This window comes from Ambystoma mexicanum, chromosome 8, assembly GCF_040938575.1.
Source record: "Ambystoma mexicanum isolate Mex_15411 chromosome 8, UKY_AmexF1_1, whole genome shotgun sequence".
In the NCBI taxonomy this organism is placed as follows: Eukaryota; Metazoa; Chordata; class Amphibia; order Caudata; family Ambystomatidae; genus Ambystoma; species Ambystoma mexicanum.
The window spans coordinates 841,519,258-841,545,361 of NC_090929.1; the positions used below are offsets into that span (position 1 = coordinate 841,519,258).

The 26,104-nt window shown below is 44.0% G+C and overlaps 1 protein-coding gene across 1 annotated transcript in view; it reads right to left on the reverse strand.

Moving 5' to 3' along the window:
* The window catches only part of CDH23 (cadherin related 23), a 3,939,560-nt gene that overhangs the window by 2,097,679 nt on the left and 1,815,777 nt on the right, over positions 1-26,104 (reverse strand). The window contains exon 11 of the mRNA XM_069610726.1: positions 20,691-20,879. Coding sequence (XP_069466827.1) covers positions 20,691-20,879 — 189 coding nt within the window. The remainder of the gene's footprint in view (positions 1-20,690; positions 20,880-26,104) is intronic.

Here is a 26,104-nt window from a genome sequence, read left to right on the forward strand (position 1 = left end):
TGTCATTGGGCCTCATTACAACTCAGGCGGTAAGGGGTTTACGGCGCCGTAAACAGCGCCGACCCTTACCGCCTGAGTACGAGGTCCCTTAGCGCCATGGCGGATTTAACACCTGCTTTTAGCAGGTGTTAAAATCCATGGCGCTAAGGGACCATGGAGTTAATTACGCCACCGTAATTTACGGTGGCGTAATTAACGCCTTCCCCACTCCCATTATGCCCTATGGGGCAAAAATGGGAATGGGGAAGGGTAAATGGGGATTGGGGACTTACCGCCCCGCCAAACTCGGAATGGGGCGGTAAGTCCGCCAACCACCATGGCGTAAACATAGTTTACGCCATGGTGGTAAAGTCACGGCCCAGGCGGTAACTTACCGCCTGGGTCGTAATGAGGCCCATTGTGTGATATGTGGGTGCTGTGCACAGTATCGGAGTGGGCTTTGTGATGGGATATATTTCATCAGGCTAAAATGTCCCCCTGTTAGATAGTTAGTGCAACGGAAAACCCCATGACTGCATACACGGAGGATCCATAATAGGCATCTGCCATCTTGAAGATATGCAGCACTACCCTTCAGGCTGCCCTTGGCAATGATGTCTACTTTGTGGGTGATTCTTGTTAAGGCATTGATGTATGCATAGTAAGTAGCTCCCTTAGTAGTTTATTTGGGGTCTGCAGCAGCCGAGACAGACTTAGAAGTTGCTTTTACGAATTGATAGGATATCTCATAACCTAAGCAATGTTACGCTAGAAGACAGTGCCTAGAGGCCACTTTGGCGATACTAAGTAGTGTACATACAACCTTGTGACAAGATCCAATTGTTTGGCCCTGGTGGTGTGTGTGGGGCTCACTAACAGGCTGGGCCCCACCACCCACCAAATGGTGTGGTGCCTGAGGTGGAATTGGGCAAATGCCCTTCCTCCCCACATAAACAGCGGAAAGGGAAGCCATTGAGACAGCTGGACTTTTAAAATCAGTTCCTTGGTCAAGAAGAAGGTTTTGCAGAACCGTGAGTAGGACGATTTATCAACCTATATCGGAAGAATAGTATTGCTCTTGCTAGCATTCTGGTAAACTTGAGTAGGTACCAGAGTCACCACTGGTGCCACTTTCATGCAAGTGCTCTATTGAGATTGTCCCACAAATGCATGCAAACAAAGAATCTTAGATGGTGGACCGGCCTATTATACTATTTTTGCTGCTCAAAGCTCAGAAACAGAATGTCACTCCCCTGTAGGTCTCAGACCATAGCCAGACGCAGCGTTGGGATCAAGGTGCTATCAATAGCGTGATAAAGTATCAAACATTGATAGTGTTTGGAGCAGCAGAGTGAAGATGTGAAGAGAGTCAGCGGTGCAGAAAGAAGTAGAGCATGAGTTGAAAGTGCAGGAAGAGGAGTTGAAGAGTGTGCACACGGTGTAAGTGGTGGGGTTGGAGAGAATTAAAGGGACACCTGGAAGAGGAGGCAGTGGTGACAGCATCGAAGATACAAGAGAATGAGGAGGCGGAAAGTGAGGGCATCAAGCAGGAGGGGAGAGGGCATAGGTTGGAGAGGAAGACCAAGTAGGAGGGGAGAGGGCATTGGCTAAAGAAAAGCCTTACAGAGGAGAAGTAACAAGATGTTGGAGGAGGAGAGGGATACAGAAGTCAAAATGGACTAAAGAGGAACATTACCACAGAAACAAGAAGCTGTTGGAGGAAGAGAGAAGAAGCAGACAGGAGGAGTAAAGAGTATTGTCTATTTATCAGATTCAGAATAGTGCCATTGACATTCCATACATTTGGAGGAACCGGAACGGCATGTGAATTTAACAAGTTTCACAATGGCAAGTGTGATCAATACCAAAAATATGCAAAATGCTAGAAATCAGGGTGAAAGATCGGTAGACAGCTGTCTAGTTTTGAAGCTATTTTATTTTGGCTCCAAAACGATTTTGCACAGATGAATAGAATTAAACATTTACAAGACTTTCCATAAGCACAAACATTTTTGGACAGATGTTTGTTTTTCAAGGGAAATACAGGTGAGTATCGTCCTCTTCAATTGTCGAGAGACAATTTCCACAGTGATGCACGAGTATACAATACAGGTATGTACTTACCACAGTCCTGGGTCGCGCCCTGTAAAAACTCTATGTCACTACTTATCGTGCTTATCGAAAGTCTTGTAAATGTTTAATTCTATTCATCTGTGCAAAATCGTTTTGGAGGCAAAATAAAATAGCTTCAAAACTAGACAGTTGTCTAAGGATCTTTCACCCTGATTTCTAGCATTTTGCATACAGGTACCCTCCTGGAAATATCAGGACTCCGCCATGCACCCTTTATATAATCTTCAATACCAAAAAGACATGAAAAATGAACCTAAGTAAAAATCTTTTCATGGTAGTTACATTGTGGTGCCCAAAACAAATACAAATTCTCCACAACCACTTCCGAGATCCCAATAATGTTCCTTAAGTAACTAGCAGGGGTATTCAGAAGAAAGGGTATCTTGGACCAAAAAAATATTTTTGCATTGCAAAATAAGGATGACTTATTTTGGAATAGGGTTTCTCGCAATCTCCTCATAGGATTCTCCATATCTCCTCCCCTAATGTCTCTGGAAACCTCCTCTATAATACACTCATATTCCCCTTTTTGTTGTCACCTCTAACCTACTCTAGATGTGCCCCTTTCTTTCAGTCTTCTTCCAGTCTCACGCTTCATCTCCTCCTTGCTCTTCCCCCTTACCATTTGCTTGCTCCTTGTTATCTATCACCTCCTTAATATCCACCTCCTCCTTGCTCTTCACCCCATTTTTACTTTGTATCTCCTTGCTCTTCAATCACCCTCTGTCCTCCTCGTCCCACCTTTTATCCTCCTGCTGAAACTCAATCTTTTACTGCTTTAGCCTCCAGCAACTGTGGGAAAGACTGTGGCTTGTGTAGCAACGATTCCCGTTCCCCAGGGGACCATCCACACCAAAGAAACAAAAGGGATTTGTAGTCACACCTCATACAGATCTGACAGACAATATACAATAAAGGTGAAAACATCCAGTAAGTACAGGTGCAATTAACAGAGCTTCATGAAGCAGGAGCACAGGCACAGTCATGGACCAGAATGAGATAGACATTTGAAGGAGAAGTTGACCATCTTGGAGGTGGAGCTGTTAGGCATGCGAGATAACAGGGAGAAGCTGGAAAGACAACTCTTCAAGAATGAAGAAATTTAGGAAGTCCTTGATCAGTTGACACAGCATTTAAAGAAGGTAAACACATCTACTAATCATGTCACTGAAGAGCATAACTTTTTTTCAATGCTAAGATAGAATCCATGTGTCAGTCAAAAGGTGATTGCACAGCGACTTCTGCCAAAGTATAAACCTTACTTAAGCACTCAGAGGCCTGTGAATAGCTAGACATCCAGAAACAGAGGCTTAACCAGCTAGAAGAAAATCCCCAAGAAGAGTAGAGATGCTGAAGTGTTTGTCTTTATAGAAGAAGACTGAGCAGGTGGAAACACGTCAGAGAAAATAATGAGATACCAATGTGTACTGATGTCCTGAAGAAATGCTGCTGTGGTAGAGATATTGTTTGTTCTGTCGGGAACATCAATAGATAGTGAAATCACTGCTGTGGAAACTGAAAACTCTGACAATCAAACCCAAATCCAGTAGTGACCATGAAAATGAAGATGGATATCAATAGCATCTGCAGGATTAGCTTTAGCAAGAGACATCCCAAATCAAAATCCAGCTTACCCCCTATCACACTACCACAAAAAGCATGATAGAAGATCAGTCACAATTGTGCTTCCCCATTCCTAGTGAGATGCAACACTAAGGTGTGTGATGGACAGACCTCACTGAGAAAGATAAAAGGGCCGCATAAGTATTTTTCCTGAACTATAGTCACAGAGAAAGTCCTGAGAAGTCTGTTTTCCCCAGCTGCAGATTCAGTCCCCAGTAAAAAAGCCACTTCAAAGGTCCTCCTTGGACTTGAAGGTAGGATAATCAAATTGATCAATTTTTAAACCTTACCTCCCTGAATCGTGTCCTGCTGTTTAACCTATGGGAGAAGATCCAAGTTTGAATGCCAAATGGATGTCTGATATTGAATCTATCAGCAATGAGGACATGGATGCTTTCACTCTTGCCAAATGGGATAAGACCAGATGAATGCTGAAGGCTATAGAATGTGGAGAGAGAGAGAGAGAGAGAGAGAGAGAAAGAGAGAGAGAGAGAGAGAGAGAGAGAGAGAGAGAGAGAGAGAGAGAGAGAGAGAGAGAGAGAGAGAGAGGTGTGAACCACGGAGATGAACCATGGCTGCCAGGCAAAGTTCTCCAGGGAAACTAGCTCTGGCTTGTGGAGTCAGTGGAGAGAGCAAAGTGGGTCAGGATGACCAGAATGTGGAATAACTAGACAAAAGACTGCAGTGATAGGCAGAGCCCACAGACAAGAACACAAAACCATGATTGAGACTGAAATGACAAAGGCAAATCCTGTCTGAGATGGTGCATTCTGGGACACCAAGTCCTAATTCCCAGAGCAAACATAGAAATCTATTCCTGTATGGAATACAGCATACTGGAAAATTGAGTCCCTCTTCCCATAGTGAATTGAGAATTCCAATTCTGCGTGGTATGCCGTTAATTGGGAAACTGAGTCCTAACTCCCAGAGCAAACTATGAAAGTTAATTGCGTGTAGAAACGAAAGGAGTAAGGCTGAACTATGAGGCCTGGAGAAGGAGTCCTGTATCACCTTGAGAGTAAAAGAGAAATGTGTACGTCTTTCCAGTGCAGAACCGTAGCATACAAGTATTCTCTCCAGGAGAGAACTGAGAAAACATTAATTTTGTGATAATGTTGCATGCTGGAAAATGGAATCCATCTCCCAGAGTGTATATAAAGAAAAAAAAATCATGTCTGAATAGTGAAATTGCTGCATGCATTTCTGGGATACTAAGTCCATTGCCTAGAGGGAACTGAGAAAATCTATGTGTAAAGTGAAAATATATAGTGGACTAGAATCTCCTTACTTCTCAAGCACCTGAAGAAGAGACACTTGCACAAAATGCTGCATGCAGGATATCAGAATCCCAGACTAACAAAGCATTGGAGGCAAATAACACATTATGTACCCCTGTAATGTTCTTTATGATAGAAGTTTCTCTGATGGATTCGTCATGTTTTATGGATCCAATATCCTTCTTGCAGCTTCGGAAACCTTTTGACAGCAGAGGGTGCGCTGCATTGTCAACTCAAGGTCCCGCAGCAGCTTCCATACTGCCCTCGTGTTACGCTCACCTGAAATCCCCGGCTCTCTGGAAGGCTCTGAGATCTGGAACCCTGGAAGCATAGTTCCCCAGTGCTGAATAATGAATCTGCAATTACAGAAGCGAGGATTTGTGATAACTGTCTCTAATGGGTGAATCTCCCACCTCCCTCTGACCGATTCCCTTCCCACTGGATTCTTTTCTCACCGTTGTTATTTGTAGTGCGAGCTATCCAACCTGCGTTTCTTGTGCTGGGGCGCTTGACGTTTGTTGGCGAGCTGCTTTCTTCACTGGTGCAGTACGCCTTCCTTGGGCCCAGGCCTGCTGTGACCCTGAATCTGCTGGTAGGCAGGTAGGTTTCTTAATTGTAAGTCTTTGTTCTGTTTATGGTGGGAATTTGTTAATGTTTTTATCTCCTTCTTTTCAGGTGCGAAGGTCTTGATGCTGGCGTGCCGGATGGAGAGGCACGTTTTCTTGGTAAGAGAAAGCGCGAAGCGCAACGCCTTTATTAACTTTTAAAGCTAACCTATGTTTTCTTCTTCTTCTCCTCACAGGCCGCTGTGGTGCTGCGAGTGGATGACAGCGCCATGAAAAACAGGTCCCCGGAATCCGTTAAGGCAAGTACAGCGATGTGCGGTTGTCTAATATAGAAAGCGAACCTGAATATGTCTCTTTTCCTCTGCAGATGTTGCTGTGGTGCTCCAGATGGAAGCGTGGCGTAGCGCGATGGAATTCAGGTAAGACTGATGGAATTCGATGTTTTGGAAGCGCGCGTTCTAATATTGTTTTTCCCTTTCTCGTTATTGCAGGTCGCAATGTTCAAACAGCAGCTGTGGTAGCGGTTCGCCGGAAGTCCTTAAGCTAGTACTTACAGGTGAGTGATTTTTCTTCTTCTCTTGGTTTACACAGATTGCAGCCCAGTTGAGATGCTGAGTGCTGAATGGTGTTTTCTCAGGTAAAACACAATAATCTTGTTCTTGTTCTTGCAGGATTACAGGAAGATGCTGAAGACCAGGAGCTGGACACGGTGAGTGTCCCGCTGTGGGTTGCAGAATAACTCGAAGCGTGTTCTGCAGTCAGGGTGTGGTTTATATAGCCCAAGTAAAGTATTACCAGGGAAAGTAGTTACAGGCCTGCCACACCCAAAACACTAGACCACATGGCTTGGTTCTTAGAACTAGACTGTGTGGGTGCATCCATGTTTGATTTAAAGGTCCATGTACATAAATGGGACCTAGGCTGAACAGCCCTTCCTTCCTACATATGCGCCTGCTGACAAAGGCGCCAGGACTGGCTCCAGGAGCACTTTTGCAGTGGTTTTAAGGCCCTCAGGGTTCTGGTGGGAACCTGCTTGTGGCACAACTTGTGCCCCCTCAAAGTGGTCATGACACCTCGGCCGTGATGTCGACACTGCTATACATAGTACGCACCATGCCCCTTACCCCAGTTCAAGTTTTTCCCCTCATCATGCTCAGCCATCTTGAATGTCAAAATAAGCACCCAGACGTTGAACGAGAGGAAGATATAATCACCAGAAAATCATCAAAGGATAGAGGGGCAGGTTGGAAGGGTGATGAGGAATCAGTGGGAGGAACATCCATCAGACAGAACATTACCAGGGAGCAGTAATTTGCTCTTCTAATTAATCATGTTCTCCCACAGATTCCTCATCTTTGATAGACTCCAATAGCAATTTGTAGTTGGAGGTGGGATCACAACATTTTCTATTATTTTACACTGTGAAGAACAGCCACCCAAAATTACCTTCCTGGCCCGACACAGAATCAAGGCAATTATGTTTTGCAAAGGTGTGCAGCGAAGACCAAGTTGCAGCATTGCAAACATCCTTCACCGGAACCCCTCGTTCAAAGTCTGAAGTTGTAGCCACTTCTCTTGTGGAATGCACCTTAATTTATCAGGAACATCCTTGCCAGCTTAAGTGTAACACTCAGAGATACATAAAATAATCCATCGAGATAAGTTCTGTTTGGTAACAGCCTGTGCCAACCTATACAATAACCAACTAAAAGTGATCATCTTGTCTGACTTTAGACAGTCTGTTAATATAAAAGCATACCACTTCCTTGGGATCTAGACATTGCAGTCTCTATTTAGCCTTGGAAGGATGAGGAGGTGGATAAAAGGCTGGTAGAACAATTCTTTGTGTCAGGTGAAACTCTGACTCCACCATAGGAAGAAATGACGGGCAAACCCTCAAAAAACCTTTTAAAAAGTCGTAAATGGTGGTTTGTGTGACAAAGCCTGAGACTCACTTACTGTGCGAGCAGAAGTGATTGCTATGAGAAAAATACTCTTCAAAGTCAACATCCTAAGTGGACATGAATGAAGAGGCTCAAATGGAGCTCTCATTAAAAAATGTAGAGCCAAATTAGATCCCAAGCTGGGACTATGAAAGGTACTGGTGGAAATATGTTTGTCAGTCCCTTCAGGAATGAATAACAATTGGCTTCTTAAAACAAGAGCCTTGTTTCGGCGAGCGCTTGAAAATGGATAGCGCAACCAGATATTAATTTGCTGTAGACACCTGAAGCCCCTGATGTACTAGCCAAAAAAGTTGTTCCAATGTCAGTGGTATAGAGCTTTCATTGCTGACATTCTGGCCCAAAACAGCACCTCCATCTTGTCTAATCTATCAGAAACCAGGCTTCACGGTTCAGAGTTGTGATTTCTGGATGGAGAAGACAGACTTCCTCGGTTGCCAGTCATTTGGTCGACTACAAACTGGTCGACTGCAATTTGGTCGACGCCATTTGGTCGAAAACTAAATGGTCGAATTTTTTATTTTTTTTATTTTCACCCCTTTTTTGGTTTTTTTGGGGGGGGGGTCCCCCCAACCCCCTTTTTTTCCTTTTTTTTTTTTCTACACGAAAACCCACAAAACACATTATAAATAAAAAAAAAAAAACATTCGACCATTTGGTTTTCGACCAAATGGCGTCGACCAAATTGCAGTCGACCAGTTTGTAGTCGACCAAATGACTGGACACCGACTTCCTCTTGTGACAGAAGGTCCACTCTCTGGGGAGATGGAATGGAGGGCAGATTGACATGTCCAGAAGATCCGGGTACCATATTATCCTGGCCCAATCTTGAGCAATCAGGATCATCAACTTCCTGAACTTCCTGAACCACCAGATGACATGACCAATGACAGGGACAGGGGGGAATGAGTACAGAAGTGGAAAATTGACAGTCCATCACAAAAGCGTCACCCAGAGCTCCTCTCTAAGGAAAATTCCTGGAGCCGAACAGATCACATTTCCTGTTCATACTGGATGTAAACAGATCCACTTGAGGGGTCCCCATAGAGTGAAGATCTCTAAAAGGATTTCCTGTGCCAACTTCCACTCGTTGGAGACTGTGCTCTGCCTACTCAGCGTACACGTCATCAAATTCTCTTTTCCAGCTAAGTGAATGGCCGATAGTAAGATTCTTTTTCGTAGTGATAATATACATACCCACTGTGTTGTCCATCATTATCAGGACATTCTTTCCCCGCACAGAGGTCAGAAAGGCCATCAGCGCCTGTCTGATTGCCCTCACCTCCAAAAGGTTTATGTGCAGTTTGGAATCCAACAGGGACCAAGGGCCTCATTACGACCCTGGCGGTACGTGGTAAAAGGTGCCGTAGAAGGTGCCGGCGCCGTTTACCCCATACCGACTCATTACGAGGTCCCCTCGCGGGACCCAGGAAGCAATGCCTGGTCAAACCAGGCGTGCTTACCGGGTCCTGCGAGGGGAAGAGGGAGCAAACACCGGGCCAACTCGTAATGGCCCGTTGTTTGCTCCCTCTCCCATTCCCATTCAGCCCTATGGGGGCTGAAATGGGAATGGGGAAGGACCGGGTCCGGGTCCTTGGAGGGAGGAATTACCGGGCCTTCCGAACTCAGAATGGCCCGGTAATACCTCATTCTGAGGATCCGGACGCGATTTCGGCGGTAGCCATGCCGCCAATAGCGGCATGGCTACCGCCGAGGTCGTAATGAGGCCCCAACAGTGCTGAGTGTCAGATCATCAATGCAAGCTCCCAATCCCATGAGGGAGGTGTTCGTAACTACAGTCACCTCTGGCATCTTGCTCGGGACCTGGAGAAGGCCTGTCATCCTGCCAGAGAACTGTGACCATTGGGATCTGAGGGCCCACTAGAAGGATGTCATCCTCAGATGTGCCTCTAGCACCAGGAAAATGCAAGATGCCATAGGGCCAAGCAACCTCCGAAAATCGTAGGCTGCCAGATGTTGGCCATTCTGACATTTTCTCATCATCTGCAAAATATTCTGAGCCCTTACTTCGGTGGGGGTGAAGCTTATCCCGAGGAAGTGTCCAGGACTGCTTGAATAGATTGAAGGTTTTGAGAAGTTGAGAAGTTGTCATGTGGTATTTCTTGAAATTGAGGGAGAAGCCCAGGTGCTGCTGAGATGTTCCAGAACTTGTTCGAAAGAACACGTTCTGGTCAGCCAATAAGATTCACTGCTACCACCACCCTCAACTTGGCAAAATCCCTCAGGGCAAAGGTGAGCCCAAATGGCAGAACCTGAAATTGTAAGTGAGAACCACCAATGGCGAACCTCTGGTACTTCCTGTGCTTGTGATGTATATGCACATGGAGGTAAGCTTCCTGAAGATCTAGTGACACCATTCAGTCCTGGAGCTGAAGGGCCGGGAGGATCTGTGAAAGAATGACCATCTGTCTTTCCTGAGGAGAATGTTCAAGCTTCTCAGATCCAAGATGGGTCACAGACCTCCTTCTTTCTTAGAAGGGCCATGCTTCCTGCAGAAAACACCCTTTTCCCAAGGGCAGCACATTTCTTATCCGTATCAGGAGGGATCGTCAGGTAAGCCGCCCCCTTTGAGATAGATGTGGCCGCTTGCACCACCGGACTCTCTGGAAAAGGATGTCTAGGAAGAAACTCTGGGTCTATGGCTGAAGGCTTGTACTTTCTTATCAACTCTCTACTTAACTGCTGCTGTAGTGTCTGGTTTATTCGAATTTTTAAGGCTCCTGTTCTTTAAAGCAGTATGAAAATGCAAGACAGAATCCTTAGGAGACCTTTATCTAGGATGCCTGTAAGATCATCCTTTTCAAACCCTCTAGCGGGATAACCCCAGTACAGGTACTCTGTCACCTGACCCATGGCAGACCTGCAGGAAGCACCAGCATAACCAGCTGAATCTGGGGTGGCAAACTCCACTTCAGTCAAAGTGTTGTAGCCTCTTGCAACAACAATCAACAAGGTTAAGTCACCTAGGCTCATCTGAAATGAGCCTTTCTGGTACATTTGGAGTACCATGATCCAATCCAAATGGAGGATTGTCTTGTTCCTCTGTTCCCTCTTCTTCAAACATGGAGCGCATAGTCCTGACAAAGTCTTTCAGACAAGGGCTTATAACATTTCGAACGTTCCAAAATCATCACTTACTTCGACATCGAAGGCCTTGACGTCAAGGAACTTGATGTCGATTCCCTCAACGGTGCAGAAGAGGGAGATTGTGGCTTCAACTTCCTTCGAGTCATCAAATTTATTGATGCTTCTTGAGGACGCTTCACGGACACACTTCTCAGGCTCTTAGGCACACAAGTAGCAGTCTTCAATGACTATTTGTCGGCCTTATGAGGTGCAATGGGGTCAGAATCCTTTTTAAGTTCCTTTGAAGGGCCCGGAGGGTTCACCTTCGAGAACACATCAAGCATCTGGAGGCGAAATTGCTCCCAATCAGCTTTAGGCACTGAATTGCTTGGAAAACGTACCCTTTTCCTGTCAAGTGATAAATCTAACGATGATGGAGAGTGATAATGTTTCTTCTTTGATTTTCTATGAAGGGATGACGATGAATTATGTGAATCACTCCTAGAGCGCTAAGTATGTTTAGAGCACTTCTTAGCTCTCTGAGGTGAGTTGTTCCTTGCAAATCTTTTGTCGGACAATCTCTTTTTTGAAGGGGTGGTCGAAGGAGATTTGGATGGTGGCCTTCCTATGGCGAGCTTCCCCTTCCTCTCCTTGAGGCCTTAATGGTCATTGACTGGCAAAACCACCAATCATCAACCTCATTGTTCACCCCTAAACATCAGAGGCATATCCTTTGTTTATCTGTAATCCATTTTTTCTATCCAGAGTCTGCACACCTCTTGAATCCGGTCTTCGGAGTAGACATAATTCAAGTATTAAGAAAAAAATGCAGTAGAAAATCGAAGAGGTGAACAAGCCATTCCAAGTGTGCTGTGCACGGAAAAACATAACTGGGGCAATGAGCGCAGTGCTTGACATTTATACCAATGTCGACATCACGGCCCAGAGCAGGATGAAATCCGCGGAGGGACTTCCAGTCGAAGACGCATCATTTCCTCTGCTGTTGAAAAGTTTTTGAAGCTACAAGCAGGATATTGGCTATATCAAAGATGAAGAAAAGATGGGAGGTCAAGATTCATTTGAAATATATTTTGGAAAATCATGTCATGCTGAGCAAAGAGGTCACAATAACAACTAGATAGAAGTAATGACTCAACCACGAAGACAAAGGTCAAAACTGACCCCCTCAGGAATTCTCTAAATAAACTGTGTTTTAGTTTAACTTTGGAAACTGTTTTTATGTTATCAAGACTGTCATACGACCCAATGAGAAACCAATCAGACGGCATTGAATCCTTGGGCAAGCAGCATATTGTTATTTTTAAAATTGTTTTTTGGTATCTTTTGCTGCCCTAGAAACCAAATCTTAGTTTGAGTAATAGTCAAAGCCAGCAAGCTATATCCTATACACAGCTTGATTTAAGATCTATTTCGAAGATACCAAACATTTAAATCTTCGATTTGGAAAGGCTGGTTTGCCTTAACTACTTCTTAGAAGTGTGAACAATGGTTTCCTTGTACAAAATGTCAATGGCTTTTGTCTGTGTTCTTTATAAAGTGCTCTGTGCAATTTAACCTGCAGTCCCACCTGGTTTACCATGAAATGATCGAATTAAAAAATTTGAAAGGGGGAAATTACTGATTTTGTTTTCTTCTAAAAATGCAAGGGAGCCTCCCGCACAGCCACCTGACATCCTACCTTAACACATACCCTTGCCCCACCCCACACCGATATTGTATTAAAAACGACCAAAAACTTCAAAAAAATAGGTTAAAGAATTTGGTCATTTATTCTTCGTTTTTTTTGTTGTCATTTGATCATTTATACGAATACCGTCCTACCTTCCTTCACTCTATGCATGTTGCATCCCTTCTGGTTCATTCCATTGCCTCAACCACCACTTCCGGTCCTCACCCACACACACAATACTCCAATGATCTAGCTAGCCCCATGTTTCAGCCCACATGCAGCGCATGCTTAACACTCTAATACGAAGCAACTAGATCCATCACCCAAGCCGTCTGCCCACCAGATATCATACTTGTAAATGAAATCCCTATCTCTTTTTATCATGACTTGGCTTATTAGTTTTCAATGCACAATCTCAGGAAGATACGTAATTCTGCCCATTGCCTGCCACCCCAATACCTTGAACAGGCCATTACAGCCTGCATCTCCACTTCTGTTTTCTGTTCAGCGATCTGTATCACCAATGCCATGTTCTGCGCCTTGTCCCATGCCCTTTGGCCCTAACTACGGCCCTCGCACTGACACTCCACCTCCGCTACCTGGCACAACAAAGATATACCCTGACACACTCACCGTCACAGGGGCTTACCGCCTAAAAATGGGGTGTATTTGTGCAACCAGGTGTTCATTATTTTCACAGTGATGTGAACACTGTATCCTGTTGTGAATGTTGCACGCATATTGCACCTCTCCATGTAGATACAATAATGACACAATGGTGCAATGATCTGTAATTTTTTGTGCGTACCTCTTCCCTTAACCTATGTACAGCATGATTTAAGGAGAGTCATTCTCCAAGCAAATAAACACAAACATATGAAGAATACACGAGCGTGCTTAACATTTCTGTATGGTGTCCTATACGGATTTGAATATGTGCTACTGCTGACCTCCACACTTTGGTAGTGACTCTGTAATTTATTTATCTTTAAAAATTAAAATATGTTCTGGAGCTGTGAGGAGAGGTGTGAGCAGTCTACAGCAGGCTGCAATGTTTTTTCGCTTTCCTTTGTGGGAGGACCCACGTATAGCTGGTGCACAGCACGGAGCAGTGAGCGGAGCTGTGAGCGGAGGTGTGAGGAGAGGTGTGAGCAGTCTACAGCAGGCTGCAGTGTTTTTACGCTTTCCTTTGTGGGAGGACCCACTTATACCTGGTACACACCGCGGAGCGGTGAGCGGAGCTGTGAGCAGAGCTGTGAGGAGAGGTGTGAGCAGTCTACAGCAGTCTCCGGCACGACCCGGATGGAGCCTGCTGAAAACGTGCCCTCACACCCCTCCAAAGCCTCTTCAGATCTGGCCCCAGAAGCACGAAGATTAAGGAGCCATTGCTAAATACCTGATCTGAAATCACTGATATTACCACCCAGAAGAGTCACCGAGGTAAGAACTAGTACCAGCATTGCCACAATGAAAAACGTATTGTTTGTGCCTGCCTGAAACTCCCTCTGGTACTAACCAACGTCCAGCTGCTACTTCTGCCATGAGTTTGATTTATGATAGTACTAACGGCAAAGGCCAATTTGACATTACAGACGACAGCGTCTTTGATTCAACAAACTGCTCAAGCAATCTGGGCTGTACTGCCCCTAAAAACGGATCTAATATGATCCAGCTTGACCGTCCGACTCACCTGTGGATGTGCAACGGCCGTCGCGTGTCTCGGACCTGGAGGCGCTCCCCACACTTCCCGTGTTGATTCCACCAGGGGCGGCTTCGGTTCTGGCGATTCTGTCTCCCTCGCCGCGGACTGTGCCGTCCAGCCAGCCCACCTGCCAGACTGCCGCAGTTGTGAGGGGTGCCTTGGCTTCGGCTGTCGGAGGACGGCTGGCCTCGGCCCCTGTACTGGCGGTGGTGAATGGTGCTGAGAGGGACCGTGCGGTCTTGGTGGAAGGCAGACGAGTCGGCGTCGGAGAGCCGGGGACGGGTCCCAGACAGCAGCAGCAGTAGTTGGTAGTGGTTCCAATGGGGGGCTCCCAAGGGGGTACTGCGATGACCTGAAATCAGCGACAACACAGGTCTTGGCTCAAATCAATGCCGTGATGGACCCTCAAATCTGAAAATAATATCGTTTCTTTCTGTCTACTCCTGAAAAAATGAGATATTTTGGAAAATTGCCTTGTTCCTGATCTTGTAGTAGCAGCAGACACTGCAAGTTGCGAAAACCTTAAAGAGCCCCTACCTACTACTCAAAGTAACACAGACAAATCTTCTCCGAAACAGAGGAGCTTTGGATTTGAGTCCCCTGAAAATTTGATGACAGAGTCTCCATTCTTAAATATCTAAGAACGACTGAATGCATCATACAGCAAAACTGAAAAAACAATTAAAGCAAAAAGGCAAATATATCCAGAAACAGAAACAAAAAAAAGTTCACAAAAATCACTAAACGAACCAAGAAATCCTCTGCGCAAAAACCAATTGAGACAGTACAAAAAAAAGGAAACAGCAAAGAAAACCCTTCCTTAGCAGCTTCTTTCCAGCCCTCTTAAGGATTTCTTCAAGAAGCAATGCAAAAGGAAGTTGGATCAAGACCAGGAACTCTCAGATGCCGAAATCCTGAAGGCTATTCAAGATTTGCCTCCAGTTAGTAAAGCAAGAAAAGTGATGGCAACAATTTTCAAACAGGTACTTTCTCCGCCAGCAACTGACAAATCTAACCTCACAAAAAGACACTGTAAAAGCAGTTTGTCTCCCAGTAGCATATGAGGAAGATGCGATCTTTGCAGGTGCTGTATGTGCAACCGACGCCACCTCCCCCACTCAGACGACGAATAAAGAAGGTCAATCTAAATCAGGGCCAGAGTGCTTTGAAGCGAGAAAGCGCACAGAGGAAACCAACATAAACGGATGAAATCTAACAAACCAAATGAGAGTAGGACTCCCCCATTATTAAACAATTTGGACAATCTAGGAGAAAATCCATCCACGTGTCCAAAAGCAGTATGCCTAGCTGCCCCCAGACAGCCCTACATTCATGATCCTACCTGGAAGAATCAACTGGAAAGTGAACGGTCTTTACCACAATCCAAAAGACCTGACAGACCTATTTAAATGGAAGAGAGTCCTTTCACTACAATATCATCTAATCCAGCTACACCACGAGGTCGAACTCCTTTGAAAAACAGGAGGCTAAGTGAAATCGCTCCAACAAGTATTAAAGTATCGCCGGCAAAGAAAAAAAAAAAAACCTTACAACTATTATGTCGGCCATAACAATCGCCTTAGCACCCTTTGGAAATCTGTACGAAGCTATTAATGACTCCTTGAAAGCCAGTGTTACGATGACCGCAATGATGCACACCAAGCTGATATTTGTGGAATTGGCACCTTTGTTTGTAAGATCAAATGACAAACATCCTCGACTTTCGAACGCACCCACTAAACCAACAACATCTAGTGACAACCAACAAAAAGTCACTAGCACCAATAAAAAGCAACCACTGCTGAAACTTGCAGGCACCTCCCAACCAGAGGACCGCCACTCGAAAACAGTGACTGCCTTAGACCCTCTGTTTGCTAAAAAAAACACACCTAAAGAAACAATGGGAGAGAAGAAACACCCTAAACAAGGCAAACAAAGTAGTAATAAGGCAGTGGTAGATGCTACTACCTCACCCAAGACAGCTGAGGAATTTATGGTCCAAAGTTCCTTGATAGATCTAACTCAACACTGGAACTTAATAGAAGGTCCAGAATCACAAATCGAAAGCACCTACAGGGCCGAGATACAAGAACTGAGCCTGCCATTATGTCGCCCTATTGGGGAAACTAAAACAGCAACTTTAACACCTAAAGCAGACCAAAAGGATACCACGGCAACACCGGATCCACTGGAGTGTGGCCAACATATCCAAAAAAGGATTGAACACTCATCGAATATCTTGAGTGATACCAAACAAGCAAAACAACGGAGAATTCTGCCAGCTCACCCAATAGATGATCAACGAAGATCAAAAGATCCAACAACAAGATCGACTCACCTCTTTAAATTAGAGCAAAAATCAGCGAACGATCTGTACATGATCCTAAATAGAAAAACAGTGCTCAAGATATTGAAACAAGTGGATATGCTACAGTCATTAAAATCAGATTACTTCACCCTGATCGAGCCATACCACAGGAATAAACAAGCAAAGGCTTACCTCCATATCAAAAACTCAGCATTACGTGAGATTCAACAAGCTGTCTATCCCGAACTATCTCACTTGGGCTACACTCTCTATGAGATTCCAACTTTGACCACGAGCGACGAAAAAACAGACAATCACAGAGTACCTTTAAACAAAAATTACAGATTCAAAAAACGCACGGAGGACCTACATAGAACCAACAGAAGGAGAAGAAGACCAACATCACCAAGAAAATTTGACTATAGACAAAGTGGATCAATTTGGGAATGGACAAATTCTACTAATCAATCTAAAACTGCTCCAACTGAAAACGGAGGAGATCAATCATACAGAGATGATAGAAACTATGCGGATTCTAGGAGACATTAGGCCCATCTAAACTCGCCTCACTCCCGACACCGAGAATATGTAAAAGACAGAAAAAAAACATCATAGCCCTCCACAATCCATACAGATGGAACATTAAATAAAGGTAGATGGTCATGGATCCGAGACGTCTTGACCTCCAACTCTAAAAGATAGCAACCACCAGGGGGAGTTGTTCCAGTCTTACAGCTACCCCAACCAAACCACGACGATTGTCCAAAAACTGTCTTGAGCATAGCCTCATGGAACACTAGAGGCCACGTCCACTTAACTAAACCTGACAGACACGATTTGGGAGCATATGATGTTCTATGCCTACAGGAAACTTGGCTGTTGGAAAAACCGGCCCTTGACGGCTTTATCATCGAAATCTCACCGGCATCCAAAGGGCCGCTAGGCCGGCCTTCATCAGGCCTCCTGATAGCCACCCGTTTATGATCGGGTATAACCATCATAAGGAAAATAGCGGAATGCTATGAACTTTTGGCTGTCCTTACTACGTGGACTCATGCAACCTCACCGGAAAAGATGTCCCCAGCTGACTTCTTGGCCATTATCAATGTTTATACGAATCCCCAAAAAACGTCAACAGCGAACCTCTGTGACACAGTGGCTAACCCCATTGATGAAATTGTGATTAAATATGAGGCCTCAAACATCCTTATCTGTGGAGACCTCAATGCTAAATGTATTGAGTCCAACTCGCATGCAACAAAATCACTGCCTGCCACCCTACCGGAAGTCAGGGGTTTGGCATGGATGGGTCTAATGAAATCCAGGAATCTCTTTAATGCAGCAATCATAAACAACAACCAACTCTTGATACCTACGTGGGAGCGTGATAGATCATCGGCTACGCTTGATTATATCTTTACTTCCAAAACTGTGCTTCTTTGCATAAACTCCTTTGAGGTAATTAGAACTAGGGAGAGTGATCACAATTTGCTGAACCTTACCTGCAGCACTAGTGCCCAATCTCACCAAATCTACAGAACATCAATTGAGCCCAACACCCAGCGAACTCGTCTTCGCATTACCACTCCGGCCATCCGAAAGCTCTCTGAAAAATACAAAATTCTATTGTCAAATATTGAGATGTTACCTTCAGGGCAAGCTACATACCATTGCTCCTCGCCTTTAAAAAGCCCACGAGAGGACCTCACAAACTCACTTCTAACCATAACCACACCTACAAGGTGAATTTGGTAGCTAAACGAAGAGTTTGGGAAAATTGAAGAGGGAAGCAGTCACCTTGAACACAACAATAGAGTGGGAAATGTTTCACTTGGAGACAAGAAAATACAAACAATGGCTCAGAAATACAAGATCGGCCTTATACCAGTCCGACTACGCAGAGGATATGCTCAAAGCACTAACCAACAAAACGTCTCGGGAGTTCTGGTCACTTATTAACATATCAGACAAACATCCAAATAGCCAAATGATCAATGCAGTCTCAGAAGCAAATTGGATCACGCATTTTTCCCAACTTTGTGAGCTACCTACACAGGTCAATAACTTGACCAACCGCATAACAGACGGAAACTGGGTGGATCTCTCAGACAAAGAAGAGATAAAGAAAGTCATACTAAAGCTGAAGCCGTCGAGAGCGCCGGGAACAGACGGTCTCGCAAACACCAATTTAAAACAGCATCCAGACAACTGGGCAACTTTAATCAGTTTGATCTTCAACAACTGCAAAGAAAGAAAAAGAACCCCAGACTCCTGGTCCTGAGCAGTAATCGTTCCGATGTTCAAGAAGGGCAACAGAGAAGATCCTTTTAATTACCGGCCCATAGCCCTCCTTGATATTATTGGAAAGGTTTTTGCAACGATGCTTCTGAGTCATTTTTACAAATGGGCACACATATCCCCGAGCGCTGATCCACTCCAAACGGGGTTTCAGAAGAACGCCAGTACAGCAGCTAATATAATGCTACTAAACATAATCAAGGAAAAAGTTCTGTCAGGAGCACCACAGGTCTTCCTATCCTTTGTCGACCTGTCACAAGCCTTTGATAGAGTCGACAGACAAAAACTTTGGCCTAAATTAAAGGCGTGGAACTGTCCTGAAGCCATCCTGGACCCAATAATTGCACTACACTCCAATACTAACGTAAGAGTTCACCTAAACCACCAAGGCTTACTCTCTGAAGCCATATCTTCACAATGTGGAGTGAAGCAAGGTTGCCCTTTGGCACCTGCTCTTTTTATATCTTTTCTTGGCGACTTCAAAAATACTCAAGTTAAGATCAGGTCTTTTGCTCCAAAAATAGGGAAGGAGACTGTGCCAAGATTACTATATGCAGACAACCTAATACTATTGGACCACACAAAGATTGGTCTCCAGCACCAATTTGTTAACCTTACACAATACATCAAAGACAATAACCTGGAGATCAATAAAACAAAAACCAAAATACTGATCTTTCAAAAACCAGGGGAAAAAAAAGAAAGATCATTTGCAGTGGTATCTGCACAAGACTAAAATCGAAATCGTCCCAGCGTTCAAGTATTTGGGAGTCCAAATCGACAGTACCATGAAAGCATTGAAAATGCAACAAACACTCTGGGAAAAGACAAAGAAACTAACAGCCCAGATACGAGCTGTCGACACAAAATATGGTGAATTCTCCTTACTGCCAGCTATCCAGTTTTACAAGTCAAAAGTCATCCCGTCATTGACCTACGGGATGGATGCGACGCCATCAATTTCGTCTTCACTGTGGTCAAAGCTGGAAGGTTTCATGTGGAGATCAGTACTAGGGCTCCCAAACTCAACATCTCCCGCTGTGATACGAAGAGCACTAGGCTTACTCTCATTAAATGCAGTTGTTGAACAAAGCACTATGCAACTGTTTAGAAAAATCCAGAACCCTGAGAGCCTACCTATTTATCGAATGATTGCTGAAGAAATCGTCAACATCTCCTAAATGATTGGGCCAAGGACCAAAGAATAAACTGTGTGAGATTGCTTGTACAGAACATGAGTGGCTGCAAAACCCACTTAGAATTAAGACAAAAATGGAATGTCAAGATTGGATTGACACAAATGCGAAAGCAGCTTCAAAACTGCTAAGTCACCTACCGATGATTTTTAATAAATTAAAAGAACATATGGCATACTGTGCAATATATTCGAGCAAACCTTTAATGAACATTTTAATGAAAGCGTGTCTCAACCTGCTCCCTACTCAGGAAATCCTAGCAATATGGGCAGCAAGTGATGAAAAGACCTGCAGACTTTGCAAAGATCCTCAAAAGACAGAAACGATTAGACATCTTTTGATGAGATGTCCTGTCATGAACCAGGAAAGGAAAGCTTTTTTCAACCCTCTGCTTCTAAACTCTTTTGTAAACGACAAAGAAATATGGTGGAACCGTCTTATTACAGGAGCTCAAACCAGATGGATAATAGCGGCGGCTAAACTTTTGAGCATCGCTATGGACAAGATAAAATCATCTGTGACCTCTTTGCAACCTCCACCAAAAAACATAGTTGAATAGAAGACTCTTTCCTTTCCAGTCTTGATCATTAGACACTGTCCTATTTCGTGATTTTGTTTTTCCTGCTGAAAGCGTTCTTGTAAAAATCTAACATGATTATATGCAAGTAATACAAATAAATTAATAAAACGGTTTTGTGTCCTTGAAACTTGGGAGTGAATGAGCTGTATTTGCACTCTTTGAGATCTTCTTAAGCAGAGACATATTGTTGAATTGTTATGACCAACAAAACCGAGGGAAGCAAAACAATACATTGTGTAATGTCCAGTAGAAGGTGCACGTTTCTGGGAAATTGAAGAATGCCTTACCTCATCTCTGTCCTGAACTTGGATGAATAAGGGCAGTGCAAAGCCCACCTGGGCCAGTTCTGTGATATCAACACTGTAAGTAGAGCTGTTGAATTCTGGAGCGTTGTCATTGAGGTCAATAACAAAAATGTTGAAGGAGGTCCTTACGGTGGCGTTCGAGGGGCTACGGTCGTTATTCAATTCTGTGGCCTGAAAGGAGGAAGACATTGTCAACATAAACTCGACCTTGGCATAAACACTTTGAATGCACTTAATCTAAAAAGTGCTGCACTTGTTGGTAACTGAAGGTGATTTGGGCACAATCAGAAACAGATTGCACACAAAAAAGAAGGATTAATTGAACAACACAAGTTTCCTTTTCAACTATGACAGCACAGTGAGGTAACAACATAACATATTGGCCTGAACGGCAACTAAAATATAACAACCTGCCTATCCAAGTCCCACGAATGGATGGACTGCATCCCCCTTTGCTGCAATAGTTTATAACCTGAAAGTCTACTATTTTGCTAAATCAACCTAAACAACCTTCCATTCAGCTGGACTCCATTACACACAGACAAAAAGTTAGCCCCGTGCAGCGCTGTTCATTAAGTTGGACCCCTTCGGGCCCATATACATATGCATACACTGGCCCCCTCGAAAAATCTCGCTCTGCGCCATAGACGCCAACACCCCACCATCATCGCCCAGATTCGTCCACAGGTTCGCAATGGAACAGAGGACTATTTTCAGACTGATGTGCTTGACTCCAAGGCCCAAAGTATCTCAGAAAACGTTATCTATGTTATGGACTAAGGCACAGCTGAACATCTGTACAGAAGCAAACATTTCGCCTTCTTCTTTTAAAAAATAAAACGCGGTAGTGGCAGGTTTTATGGCAGGTAGTGGGTCTAAAATTATTAAACACTGCAAACCCAAGTACGGGGTACAAGACCCCCTGAAAATCAGCATGGAAGTACAATCTGTAGTACTCCAGCATGCCTAACCAATATAAGACACCTACCACAGGGAAGGGTCCCTTCTCTGGATATACTAGGGCCAAACAGGACCTAATCACACGAAACATGCTCTACCACAACAGAGATCCCATGTTCTCCACCCTCCGCATCCAGGCATCTCCCGCTCTTTCACAGCGCTCTCAAGAAGTTATAATCAGCAAGCGCAGTTTTACAAAATATTCACACAAACAGAAGCTGCAGAGTGAGAGTGATTTACACGAATTGGGCCACGTGTAGCACAACCTATTGTGGCCACTGTCACAGAGGATTCTTTATTTGCACTTCACACTTTTACAATTCAGACAAAACTCCCAGTTTTTAGTGGATTTTGCTGCCTTGTTTTAAACTGCTTTTTTTTCGATACACGATTCCAACTCCTTGCACATACATGACCCATAAACAAGTTCTAGGGTGAAATCCGCATAGCCACCTGATGGGTCTTATCTTATTTCAAACAACATGGAGACAACACGAATAAGTGTGAAGAAAAGGTGCAGACATACCACAGAGATGCGATTTTTTAAGATTTAAACGTGTAGGCCCCAAAACAATACACACACACACAAAAATACTGGGGTCATTATGAGTTCGGGGTAGTTTTAAATTAGGGAGAATTTTCCAAATACTGTTTGATTGACAGTATATCAAAGTCAGGGTGCTTCTAATACCACTGGGGGTATTTCATGAGAATACAGCCGGTAGCATTCCAGGCGAAATTTCAACGGGAATTCTGAAATTTTCAGGAGATGGGCTTCACCCATATTGCGTATTGCACAAGATCAGTCTTCCAAAAAATGTAAAAACAAGATGGGCGCCACACAGGAAAAGGGACTGTGCCCCCTTTCTCTTTTCATGGCCACAGCCACAGGTGGGAGCAACGCCAGGACCGGAACACAAATCTTCAGTGCAGAACGTAAGTAGGAGGGTGGGAGGGGTGTGGTATGTTTTTTTGGGGGCGGGGAGAGGGCAACGTGAGCAGGCAACTGGAGAGGCTCCCTATTGCCTCCACACTATCAATATGGCGCCACACTGGGAAGGGCCTTGGATGACTGTAAAATGCAGGCAGTACACTCAGTGATCTCACCTGCATTTCCAGCCACCTAATTGGCTGAGCGCCCTTCCAAGGGTGCGATTAAACTTCCCAAACCTCTGTGAAAACATTTGCAGTAATCCTTGGTTCCCATGGATGTCCTCTCGGGTTAGCATAATTATGAAAACTGTCTACACTCATGGGCTCCATGGACCAACTTGTTCATTTCTATTAGAGAATAATTTTGCCACCCTATCTACACACATACTAGATATAAACAAATACACCAAGGGGAGAAAACAAATTGCCAAAATTCTAAGACGTCTCCAATGGCTCCCCATCAAGGCTAAAGCTTTTTTAATTAACAAGTAATTTACAAATCACTTCATGGTAAGGTACCATGACTGTATTGCTGGATGCCACCTAATATTTCCAGTGAGTGTTTTGAAGTTGGGGTGTAGGGCAAGTTAAGCTGGTTCGTTTGCATTACGGAAATAGAGGATTCGGACTGAGTGATTGTAACTTAAATGTGCCATTTCCAATACCAGTAGACGTTTCTTTTTACAGGTGGTAATCTCAACACAATATGGCATGTGTGTATGGTGTGCGCATGTCCGAATCGGGAGGTGGACATAATGGTATAGTGTTTTTACTTCTTATGTTCTGCGCATTTTTGTCATTCTTTCCACTTTTGTTTCCAGGCGTGTTTCTCACATCTAGTGTCCTTGCCTGAATTGTCCGATGACTGAAATGGCCTCGTGTGTGGTTGTCATGTCCTGCACATGTCCATAATGAGTTCCATGCCTGTTTCTGGAAATGTTTCTGTGTGGTTTTTTTTTGTGCATAGTGTACACATGCCCACATTGTGAGCTGGCCCATTCGGTATGTGTGACTGTGGCTATTGGAACGGCACCGTACTAGGAATCTGCATTGAAGTGGGACACATTCGCTAGCTAGAAAGGGAACAGGTACTTGAGAGTCATATATAAAGTGTCTTTATGGTTCTGCTACCATTACACCATACTGATAACCTGCCCCCACCCCCTCTACCCTGAGGGTCATGATAATGCGCTTTGACATGTTTAATAATGCCTACACAAGTATCTTTCCCTAAAGATCATAGTGTTTCTTGCTATTTTAAATAATGTTGAAGGATGAATGAACCTCTCGCTTTGCATGCATCTGTTCATCGTACTTTGCAGATCTACAGCCAAAAGCAAAATACATTTTCTCCAAGAGAAATGTATTCGCCTTTACATATGGCTTCCCTGGAGCATTTTTCTTTAAGCGCTCTGGTCCCAAAATGCAAAATAAACCCTTTCTCGGATCATGATATGTATGCAAATTATATGGAAATATATTATGAATGACATTTTTCACAAGAGGTCTGCTGTTCCTTGCTCATTTATGTTAGTACAAAAGGAGGCCTGAGAGCCCCTCTACTGAGAACGAACACGGCCAACTAACCTGTTCTTTGGGAAGGTGCCCTCTCGGGAGGGTCTACAACCGCGTTTTAGCTCCCTGCACCTTTCACAGAGGAGAAATATCCATGTGCATATCAGTCTTTGTCCCTCCCACTTGAGCAGTCCAGCACCGAAATACTAGGCAATTCTCCTCTAAACTATAGTACCAACAGCAACCCCAGACATGTGTTTCAGCCTAGTCGGGCCTCATCAGGGAGATGAAACTGTGCCTCTCTAAGCAAAGTGAGCAAGGGGTCCAGGTCTGGATTACCCTGTGTAATTTAGGACAACACCAAAACTTCCTAAAAATGCACAAAAAGGGGTGGGAGCCCCTCTACCGAGAACAAACATGGCCAAATAACCTGTTCTTTGGGAAAGTGCCCTCTCGGGAGGGTCTACAACCACGTTTTAGCTCCCTGTACCTTTCACAGAGGAGAAATATCTATGTGCATATCAGTCTTTGCCCGCCCACTTGAGCAGTCCAGCACCGAAATACTAGGCAATTCTCCTCTAAACCATAGTACCAACAGCAACCCCAGACATGTGTTTCAGCCTAGTCGGGCCTCATCAGGGAGATGAAACTGTGCCTCTCTAAGCAAAGTGAGCAAGGGGTCCAGGTCTGGATTCCCCAGTGTAATTTGGGGCGACACCAAAACTTCCTAAAAATGCACAAAAAGGTGTGGGAGCCCCTATACCGAGAACGAACATGGCCAAATAACCTGTCCTTTGGGCAGGTGCCCTCTCGGAAGGGTGTACAACCATGTTTTAGATCACTGTACCTTTCACAGAGGAGAAATATTGTTAAGCGACTTCAATTCAGCACTCCAACTAAGTCAATGGCGAGTCTGGGATGCCCAAGGGAAGCCCTTAATTATATATTTTTATGACAAGTTCATAGATCTGGATGATAAACCCTTGTATAACGCCCCTCTCTTTGAATCCCCCTGACCTCACTGAGCCAAGAAGTAGGTTTGTTTTGCAAATTAAAAGATTTATTGAAAAATTAAACAAGATATATATATATCACACTTGTATAAATAAATTAATATTTGATTGCACACTTATGAATATGACAGTGATCAACAATGGATAATATTACACTAGCACACTTTTGTAATAACTTAGGAGTTAGTATAGAAAGGATAAGGTAGCTGTGAATGCTTTTATGGTCTCAAGGAAAAACAATGATGGAAAGAATGCAGCAAAGAAATAAACTGATATGGTTTCAACAAGAGATAATATAATCACTTTTCCCCTTGCGGCAAATCACTGCCCCCCTATGCAGTATAAAGAGATGGAAGGGGAGCACACAAATTTCAGGAAAACCATCAAATGCAATACCAATTCAGTTCCCCCCTAGCACGCATAGAGCACAGGGATGATTTTAAAACACAGGCAAAAATACTTTAAATGTGATTTGCAAAGAAGTGAAAATATGCTTAAATGTATTTTAATTCCCTATAGGAGATTCAGGGTAGGTGACAGCTACTTTGAATTAGTTCAGGTCTACACTAGCAATGATTCATGAGGGATTATCAGGTTGAAAACGAATTTCAGGAATCCAAGCAAAAGACAGCTATTTTTGACAGGTGAAGAAGTTTGAGCTAGTTTTCAATTAGCGGCATTTTTTCTCTGAGTGCGTCGATTTAGGGCTTGTTGGAAAGCTGAGGATCTTAGCTTTAAAATCTCGTTCCTAGCACGCATGGTTCAAAGGATACGGACGATTTTGTGGAGGTAGATTTCAGAAATGAAATAATGATTCAGAATGGCAAATGACACTTTCACAGCTTTAAAGTCACGGAATGAACATATGATTTCTAATGCAGTTCTAGGCAGGTTGACTTGGATGGGATACGCTTATTTTAAACTAATAGATGACTATGCACACTTCTGGCTGGGTACTCACACTATAAATTTGAA